Source organism: Hordeum vulgare, chromosome 6H (assembly GCF_904849725.1).
Source record: "Hordeum vulgare subsp. vulgare chromosome 6H, MorexV3_pseudomolecules_assembly, whole genome shotgun sequence".
Lineage (NCBI taxonomy): Eukaryota > Viridiplantae > Streptophyta > Magnoliopsida > Poales > Poaceae > Hordeum > Hordeum vulgare.
Genome location: NC_058523.1, coordinates 83,618,124 through 83,628,075, shown reverse-complemented (window position 1 = coordinate 83,628,075; position 9,952 = coordinate 83,618,124). Strand labels below are relative to the sequence as shown.

At 46.9% G+C, this 9,952-nt stretch overlaps 1 protein-coding gene across 5 annotated transcripts; it reads right to left on the bottom strand.

The window, feature by feature from the left end:
- Positions 1-2,166: 2,166 nt before the first annotated feature.
- LOC123402084 lies at positions 2,167-9,079 on the bottom strand. 5 transcript variants are annotated; one of them, XM_045095949.1, is made up of 9 exons: positions 8,034-9,079; positions 7,169-7,375; positions 7,006-7,074; positions 6,830-6,916; positions 4,521-4,604; positions 4,373-4,435; positions 4,037-4,273; positions 3,842-3,893; positions 2,167-2,447 (listed from the first exon to the last, which is right to left on the bottom strand). In XM_045095949.1, the coding sequence occupies exons 1-9, from the start codon at positions 8,994-8,996 to the stop codon at positions 2,434-2,436; spliced, it is 1,776 nt and encodes a 591-aa protein (XP_044951884.1). In that variant the 5' UTR covers positions 8,997-9,079; the 3' UTR covers positions 2,167-2,433. The 5 variants fall into 5 exon arrangements, with proteins under 5 accessions (XP_044951884.1, XP_044951886.1, XP_044951887.1 ...); XM_045095951.1 differs by lacking the exon at positions 4,037-4,273; XM_045095950.1 differs by lacking the exon at positions 2,167-2,447 and having other exon boundaries at positions 3,841-3,893; positions 3,976-4,273.
- Positions 9,080-9,952: the final 873 nt, after the last annotated feature.

Sequence of the window (9,952 nt, the reverse complement as noted above, 5' to 3'; positions counted from 1 at the left end):
TACTCGACGCTCTCCACGCTGCCCTCCTGGCTGCCTTCCTCCTCCTCGGCCGGATTCCCGTTCGAGACGGGAGAAAACCAGTTAGTCCACTCCTGCACAAGATACAGTCGACAACATCGGACGTCAGACAGTGATTCAAAAAAGCAATAAATCTAAGACAGTTGTGTGCACTCGACAAGTTATACTCACTGCATTCGGAGGAGGGTTGTCCGCGCGGAAGGCCTTCACTCGTCGGGCCCCTCTAGGGTTCTCGCAAGCGCCTGTGATGTTGAGGAGCCACGACGCCACCGTCTCCCCGGACACGCACTCGACGTTGGTCCGAGTGGAGTCCTCAGGCCCTGTGTAGTGCCACATAGCATGGTGTCGAGCTTGCAGAGGCTGGATACGCCGACCCAGGAAAACCTCCAGCAAATCTATTCCGGTGACTCCCCTTCGGACGACCTCTACAAGCGCATCGACCAGAGGCTGGATCTGGGTCTTCTCCGCCTTCGTGAGCGCCAGCTGCCTAGGCGGAGCCGGTCGGTCTAAGCTAAAGGGAGGAAGTCCAGTGGTAGCATTCGGGCAAGCAACGTCCTGGCAGTAGAACCATGTCGACTGCCAGTTCCTAACGGATTCACTCAGCTGAAGAGCGGGATAGCTACTTCTACTCTTCTTTTGGAAGCCTAAACCTCCGCAAAGCTGGAGGAGGTGAGTTTTATCATCCGACTGGCTAAGTCGATTGATGGTTTGGGCTCTAGCAGAGAAGATATGTTTGAAAAGCCCCCAATGGGGAGGACAGCCGATGAAACACTCGCACAACACGACGAAGGCAGAGAGATGAGCTATGGCGTTGGGAGGAAAATGGTGGAGCTGCGCCCCGAAGTGGTTCATGATACCTTTGAAGAAGGGGTGTGGAGACAGAGAGAAACCTCGATGCACGTGGCTGAGGAGCAAGACGCGCTCCCCCTCCCGGGGCGCCGGCTCGGTCTCGCCCTCTGCCGGCAACCTCCACGACTTGTGCGCAATCATCCCATGCTCCACCAACTCTAGCAGGTTCTCCTCCGTCACCATGGAGGGGAGGAAATCCCCCTGGATCCAACCCGCCGATAGCGCTCGCTGTCGCCGCTGAGCAGGAGCCGCCGCCTTCCCCTTCTTCTTCTTCGCTTCTAGCTTGCTAGTCTGCCCCTTTGTCATGGCGGAGGCTGCAGATTCGCGAGGGAGAAGGAGAGGGAAGGAGCTTAGGATGCACAGGGGATGGCGAGAGGAGCGGAGCAAATGCAAGTTATCCGACGAGTGTAACGCAAAAACCCTCACTGCAAGGGTTAAATAAGGTTTCGACTGGGTCACTGGCAAGTGGCCCCGAAATCTTATCCCCTGATCGGTCGCGGCGATATCAGTGGAGAAGATGAAGGCACGGGAATCGAGGCGTCAGGTACTACTCGAGCGCGATGTCGTCATCCCCGCTGCGCATTTATTAGCATTTAAGACATACGTTACCTGTAACGTAGGCATTTATTCACCACTACTCCACCCCTGTGCACCGAACCGTTGTGGAGGGCAACTCTATATAAGCCGCCCTTCCCCACTGGTGCAAGGGTTAGCAATTCACTATAATTCATATTCCACTCGACAACAAGCTCCCAGAACACTGAGACGTAGGGCTATTACCTCCACCGTAGAGGGGTGTGAACTCATACAACCTCACCGTAGCTAAGGTTCTACCCATCCTTTCATACCCTACACATCTACTGTTAAACTTATACCCACGACACACGTAGTTATAGATTATATACAAAATTTCTTTAATAACAAATGTCACGATGAAATTTTGTTAGAAAATCCTGCTCAAATCGATCCACCGCATGCAATTGGCAGTATAGCTCCTGCAATTACAGAACTAGCTCATCGGCAAAAGCTTCAAGCCACACGAGTGCTACAAAAAGTAGGTTGATCCACCCAATAAACCATAGTTCTAGCCAGCTGATATGCCGCAAAACCCTAATTAGTCCGGACTGGAGGGTTTTTTGGTCATTCTTCAATTAGACAACCATACCGGCATCACTATTCGATCAGCATACAAAGAACTGATGTCTTCCACATGAGCTTAGCAGCCGAGCAAGGTGCAAAATCCTGGGTAGTGCAATTTTTCACACTACAGGAATAAATAACTGAAACAGAATGGTCAGATAAGAAAAACTCAGGCAATATATGTTTATACCATCAGCTTTTCTGAGTCAGATCAACATAACTAAGTTTGCGAGTCACTGCTGAGATACATCAGTTAGCCTAGAATAATTACACCAAAAGAAGGATGTCCAACCCATGTATGGGTCAAGTTAATCTGCCCAGCTCGTTCGTGCAGAGCTCACAAAAGGCTATAACATTAAGACCGGGACCCACTATCATATGCAAAATGATCCCTTGTTCAGCTCTGGCACAAAAGGAGGCACTTGTTCATCCCTTTTGCCCTGCGCACAAAAAAAAACATTGAAAACAATATGCAAGATCACTCAAGTTTTGTACTAATAAAATTGCACCAAGCTTATCAATATTCAGAATTGATGTGTCACATCCAAAATTTAATGATACACTTGCATGTTTCCCACTGAGAAACACTAGCATTCAGAAAGGCGAAAATTTATCCTCGTTCCCAAACAGTAACGCCCAGTGAATATTTGCATACGGATGGGAAGTTAGCAAGCAGTCCCTTGCTCAACCATTAATGTCGTAACCCATCTGTAGGTGCCCAGCCCTGGGTCCATGGATTGACCCAGGGATACATGTCTTGAATGCAGGCATATTACAGGTTATTCAAAAAATTGAAAACCAGATATTTTACATACTTCAAATGTCACATTTCTGGAATATCTGTCTAGGAACCTCCTCAGCTAAATGTTTTCATAAAAAACAAATATGCATGTTTTAAACTAGATCTTCAACATAGCCGGCAAAACAAGAGTGCTATGGAAAACTCTAGAAATAAATAAACAAGAACTGTGTTAGAGCTTCAGGGCCTGGGATAGTTGACGTGACCAGGCAGAGCTGAGGGGAACTAGCAACCAGCATCATGCATGGTGTTGCGCTGGCAGCAAGGTCGACGATTTACAAAGAAAAATACCAGGGATTTGGCCAAGATGAGATTTCATTACTAATTCTTCTTAACTCCTAAGAGTTTGGGACTAAAGGCTTTGTTGTTGCTGTTGTTGTTGCCGGTTATACTACATAAATCCTAAATAATAATGGGATTTTTATTCTTATGCCGCTGGTTCCTTAGTTGTACTCACTTTTCCCCATTCGTCAACTTTTTCCTCACTTTTCCCCGTGTCTCGGGTTTTTGCATTCACATTTTCCTCATTTCCCCCCCGAAAAGTTGCTCAAAAAGGACGCAAAATGAGGGAATGGGGAAAAATGTGTACAACTAAGGAACCAGGGGCATAAAAATAAAAATCCCAATAATAAAATACTCCCTCCATTCCCTTATACAAGGCCACTATGAAAAATACATTTTGCATCCATACAAGGCCACTAACACTAAACGAGCCAGAAATTAATGACGTTTCCTCGTACTAGTAACTTATTTAATACTGGCATGCATGTAGTCATAATGACACTGAGCTACCTCCCTCGTATTTCTTCCTTGCATGCATGCGACGTATTAATGATCCCGCTAAACAAAAAGAAAAGTTGGCTTGTAAAGTAATCATTAAAGTCTACCTTGGTACCTGTAATTTGAGTTTGTGGCCTTGTATAAGGAAATGGAGGGAGTACCAAACAACTAAATGATGACATGCAGATTCACATGTTCTTGTGAAGAACACAAATTTCAGATGGTAGAAGTCAATGCCTAAGCGTATCATGTTACCTGGAGATGCTTGCTCAGGTGCTACCATGCCAGCAGTAGTATCATCTAGGATCTACAAAATAAAAGGTTTACACTTCTTTATTGTTTGGGATATACAATCAGTAGTAGTTAACAGGATAAGTTTAAAATATTACTTGTTGACATGTCCATGCAATAGAATGCCCAAGTGCATCAACCATTGTTTTAAAATATTACTTGTTGACATGTCCATGCAATAGAATGCCCAAGTGCATCAACCATTGTTTTCATGTCCCCGAAAGGGCGTATCAGAGGAGCCTTTCCATCCAACACTTTATTGACAAAGACTAGGCAACATCCAGGTCCAAGTGCCATGCCCCCAACTATTGTAGATGTACAAGATGTTTGAAGAGTAGCCTTGGCTACTTGATGATGTGGCTGTAAAAATGAAAGTAAAACAACCTCTTTCCCACCCTGAAAGGATGGCAGAATGGGAGCTTATCGAATGACCAGACTAATGTATGCAATTATATGTGTACATATCTCTTGTGTATTAAATAATATAACCATTACCTCCACATTCAAATCATGCGAAAAGCCTTTTTGTGCGCATGCAACTACCTTCATCTTTTCCACCTGTAACCGATAAATGTATGGCAAGTTCACTAAATGCACATGAGAAAACAAGCATCCGTTTAATAAAAGCAAAGAATGTACACACATAATTCAGAATCTGGCTTTCAGCGTCAATCTTCCCGTTCCTAGCACGAAGAATACTCTTTGAAGCCAATATCGGTTTTCGCAACTGCATAAAATAAGAAATAAGTGACAAAATCTGGTAATCAAACATGTCGGTGTATCCAGTAGAAAAATCAAAGTTATTCTGCTTTGAGGAATAAATCAAGACGAAATTCCTCAAAATAAAATTGACTTTTAGGAGATAATCTATCAAGTATTGGCCACCCTTTAATTTCTATGCTTAAACTCAAAATAAGTAAACAAGAGTTTCCCCCATGAGGCATGTCGGAACTGAGTCAAAAGCTGGAAACTAAATACAACATAGAAGTTTGTCTCAAGTTTTGTCGGGGTGGACTTAGTTTACGAGGAAGACTGTAGGAGAGGCTCCTCCTGTTTACATATTGAAAAAGAAGTGATATTTACATCCTGGAGTATGTACATGACCCTTGAAGAGGTAGTATGTACCCCCCACGCGTGGCTCCCGTGGCGATCGAGGGGGAACCCTAGCGCCGCCGGCCCCGCGCCCCCTCCATCCTCTCCTCCTCAACGCCGTCGGGGCACGCCATCGGGCAAAGCCATGCTGGCGTCGGCGTCGGCGGGACTTCTTCTTCCCTCTGCTGACTGGAACGGTGCGGGCGGTCCTTTCGGTGAGTGGCGGCGCGCTAGTGGCGGGGCGCGACGATGCAGGCTCGGGCGACGAGGCGGGCTCCCGTGCATGCTACAGGGCTGATGTGGCCCTGGTGACTGCGTGTATGGCTGCCTGGGGCGTGCTTGTGGAGTTCGCGGCCCCGACCTGGCGAGGTCAGATCTCGTCGACGGCGACCCCGGGTGCCCCCCCCCCCCCGGCTGGCCCGGGCTGGGGCGTCCTTTGGCCTCCAGCTGGGCTCCTGGTTGGTCTTCGCGGTGGGGCAGCTCATGGTGGCGCCGCTGGTTGTCGTTGTGGTCGCGACACGGCGATTGGACTCGACGATAGGGCACGGGGATGGAGGTCCAGGCGGTGGCGGCGTGGCTTGCCAGGACCTTGGCCAATGGCTGCGGGTGAAGCTGGTGAATAAGATCCAAATTGGAGAAACTATTGGTCGGCCCCGTCCGGCCGCACCGACGACGACGCTCAAGGGCACCGCTTTTCTTCTTGGAGATATTGGTCTATGTCTTCTCCTCTACTTCCCTCTTACCTACCCTCGGGTGAAAATCCTAACTCCGATGGGCGGCGGCGGCGTCCTTGATGTCGTGACCTTCCTGAAGGCGTCACCTTGAGGGCTGAGTGGTGGTGGGCACTATGTGGATCCTTGACGGTTGCTGGTGGTGGGCACTGCTTCGGGAGAAACCCTAGGATCTGGTCTTCCAGATCGGACGATGGCGGTACTCCAACGCCGTTTTTTTTCTTGAGAACATCGTTTGTGGAGCAACGCTGGATGACCGAGGAAGGAGGTGGTGCGGCTTCGTCTTGCACGAAGCTTTGGTGGAGCTGTCAAGTCATGCCTAGCTAACAGGTGTTACACTAAGTCATGCCTGCTTAGCAGGGACTACACACGACAGTTCTTTTAGAGTCTTCGCGTCTGGACGGATGAGCGCAAGGCGGTGGCGCCGTTGGACGCCGTGGTGGCGTCGACGGATGTACGGACTGGCAAGGATGATGCGGACCTCTTTCATGAAGATGGGTAAGTGATCCGAAGTTGATGGCGGCTTCTAAAACACACGACAATTCTTTTAGAGTCTTCGCGTCTGGACGGATGAGCGCAGGGCGGTGGCGCCGTGGTGGCGTCGACGGATGTACGGACTGACAAGGATGATGCGGATCTCTATCCTGAAGATGGGTAAGTGATCCGAAGTTGATGGCGGCTTCTAAAACATGTGCATGTGGTGTGCACTTTAGGTCTGCTACACCGGTTGTTGGTCCCATTACGTTATGTGGATAGATTGGCGACGACACTGATTTTTGATATGGGGAGTGAGAACACTCCACATTATCGACTTTGTAGGTGTGAGTGGTGGCTTCAGGTGGATTGACGTATGTTCTTGTCAGAACTTTGTGGAATAATTAATAAAGATGGCTACATGCATCGATTGATGCAGAGGCCGGGAGTTTAACTTCCTTTTCCAAAAAAATGTACATGCCCTTGATAGTTTTTCATATACATGTCAATATAAATATACATGGATATTACATTGATAGTTTCCAATATACATGTCAATATAAATATACATGTATATTATATTGATAGTTTCCAATATACATGTTAATATAAACATGCTTCTACATGCAAAGTAATAAAATGTAGCTGCACTAACATTGCCGGGAGGCCGATACTTAGAGGTAACCTCCCCATTCTTGCAATGAGGCAATTTCCCTTGCACCTCTATCTTCTTTTGCAGTACCTATGCCCCAAAAATACCTTGATGATACACATGTACAAAACAAATGATGTAAAATAATGCAATGCGAAAGAGAAGACAAAGAATATTACATTGCCTGAGAACTGTTTTTCTGCAACAACTGAGTGAGGCGCACTCGCAGCAGAATTACATCTTATCACCTATTAAGATATGCATGCAGTTAATGAAAATAGCATCAGCCTTGGATAGATATCAAATGGTTAGGATGTAGATATGCATTATTCATTTTTGTACCTTTGGTGCAGGCTTGGAAGCTTTTGAACTTGGTTTTAGTTCTGCCATTCCACTTTCAATTCTTTTCAATTGCTCCTGCATCTCACCAATTTTATCCAAGCGCTCTAACAAAAGCATGTTTTCATTTTGTGCTCTCGACTTTGCTGGCTGAAGCCTAGTGCATTGGCACTGCCATACTTTAGGCACTTCAAGGTTTTGCCTTTTCGCCTAAACAAGTTCGATGCCAAATTTATCAGCTCCATGTATAGATGTTGAGTTACAACATCACGAATGGTCCAAATTTGCAAGATATCTTACTGTCTTTAAATCAAGTTAAACAGCACGCTGAACTCAGTGACTTGATAACATATATAATTCTCTCAAACCGAAGGAGATGGCATGCGAATATAACCTAGCTGTATCCTGAGATTGGTCTACAAGCATCTTAGTTGGACTCACTTTGCAATATTAGTGACATTCAAATATTACTACAATTGAGTAAAAAGTCTAAGATCTGAAAATGGAGTCTTTTCATGCAAAAATTAATACTTTTACCAAATACAAGCATTACATCAAAACAAATAAATGTATACTGGAGTTGCCTCCTAACTTGTATGCAGGTATTCCATTAAGTGACAGAACTGACATTCAAGTAAAACAATGCTAAAAAATTCACAACAATGTATCGGTCTGAAAGTTGTTTTTCAAGCACGTGGAAATAGTGTGGACTGGAGGCAAACAACCGTTAATAAGTGGAGTTGGTACTTTCAGTGCATTGTTTAATTTCCTTGAAGCTAAAGGTGCATTTAAATATTAATTACCATGGACTTGCTGCCACAATTATTAATATTTCAGAAATACTATATATTTAGTTAAAAGGTAATACCGATTCCATGATAGCCTCGGTGAGCTCTTTCCTTAGGTTGTCGATTTTGGAGTCCAATGCACGTGCCTTGGTATCATCAAAGTCCAAGAGCAGTCTCTCCAAGACAGCAGGTTCATCCACAATGTGTGTCATCTCATCAGTGAGCCAAGGGTACAACTGACACATTTCACCGAACGTCTTGCCAGCATTTGGCACTTTTGTGCTTGCTTCACCACCACTCGTAGCAACTGGCTCTGGGATGGTGCCCCAGACGGTCTTGGAGAGGTGACAGAGGCTGCACTTGTGTTCTTTGGCAGGGACACCGTTGATGGCGTCGTAGTCGTGCCAGCCCTTGAGACTGCGCACCTTCTGCCGGAGGTCCTGCAGGCTGAAGCCCTTGCTGTCAAGGCGGCCTTGGAGTTGGAGGGAGGCGAGGAGCGCCTTGGTTCTCGGCAGCTTGCCGTGTTCCTGGCGATACGCCACCAGGGCCTCGAGTATCTGGACCTCGTCGCTCGGTGTCCACGCCCACGCGTGGTCAGACGGGAGTGACTTCTTCTCCGGCTCGGCCGGCGCCGATCTCGACTTGTCGTTCTTCTGGGGCGGATCGGCTGATGGCGCGATATTCTTCTTGCGCACCGGCAGCTGGGCATCGGCCTCCCTGCTCTTGGCTGACGGCGCATGCTTGCTCTTGGCGGGGTCCGGCGGGCGGGCTGCTCGCACCGTGGCCTCGAGTGTCTGGACCTCGTCGCCGGGTGTCCAGGCGCGCTCCAACAGGAGAGGCACAGGCTTCTTCTCGGGCTCGGCCGGCGGCGATCTGGTCTTCCCTTTCTTCTTCTTCTTCGGCAGACCGGCCGATGGCGCGACCTTCCTTTTGCGCTCCGACAACTGGGCATCGGCTACTCTGCTCTTGGCTGACGGCGTCGCGGGCTCCGGCGGCCGGGTTGCTTGGCCCGGAGGTTTACCGGCGGGGAGCGTAGGCGGCATTGTCGGTCAGATTTGGGGTGGGGTCTGGGGTCCCTGGGGAGGAGAGGGGAAAGTGTTTCGCGATTTGGGATATACGTATAAGAATTTCAACCGACACGACGCAAATCACCCGGTTTTCACGCACTGAAAATCCACTAACACCGCAACCTGCTACACAATCAGTAATTATCCCCGTCTTTGATTATTTTTTCCGCTGTGATTATGCCACAATCGTTCATGAATAGCTTAGGTCCTGTATGGAACAACTCAGATTATATAATCTGATTTTATAATCTATTGCATTTCCAAACATGACAGTTTATATTGTAGATTTTATAAACTAGATGACCAGATTATTATAATCTCATAATCTGCTCTACCCCAGCTAAAATGAAATTATGGATTACAAATGACGTGTTACCCTTGTAAACTTCAAGAGAATTACGCAGTGTCACCGCCACTTTTTTATTTTTCCTTGTAAACAAATGGCAAACATGTCATTATACAATTTAAAAGCTGGTTTGCAGTTTATATAATCTGGCCTCCAAACATATCCATCTGGATTATTTTTATAAACCAGATTATATAATCTATGTTCATAATTCAGATTATCATAATCTATTATGGTTCCAAACAGGGCCTTAGCTTAGAGCATTTACAGCGGCCGGACGCCCAAACACGTCTCAAACTCTCAAACATTTGAAACAAGTTTCGACCGGCCATAAAATTTGATTCATCCGAACGCCTCAAACCAACCTTAAATGTTTGGACTTCCGACGTTCCTTGTATTTAGCCTAAATTTATGACGAATATGAGGCGGTACGGGCACCCTCGAGCGTCCGTCACTTCGTAGCTCACACGCACAACCCTTTAAAGTTCTCATTGCTGTCCCACAGAATCACAACTGACTCCTCGCTTGGAACCCTAGTTCGCTCATTCTCCTCTTTCCCTCCGTTCACTCCTCTTTCCTTTCTGAT

Coding starts and splice junctions, on each gene's coding strand:
- LOC123402084 (XM_045095949.1), bottom strand. CDS start 8,996: ATGCCGCCTACGCTCCCCGCCGGTAAACCTCCGGGCCAAGCAACCCGG. Junction 4,436..4,520: donor AAAGCCAGATTCTGAATTAT/GTGTGTACATTC, acceptor TATCGGTTACAG/GTGGAAAAGATGAAGGTAGT. Junction 4,274..4,372: donor CGCATGATTTGAATGTGGAG/GTAATGGTTATA, acceptor CCATCCTTTCAG/GGTGGGAAAGAGGTTGTTTT.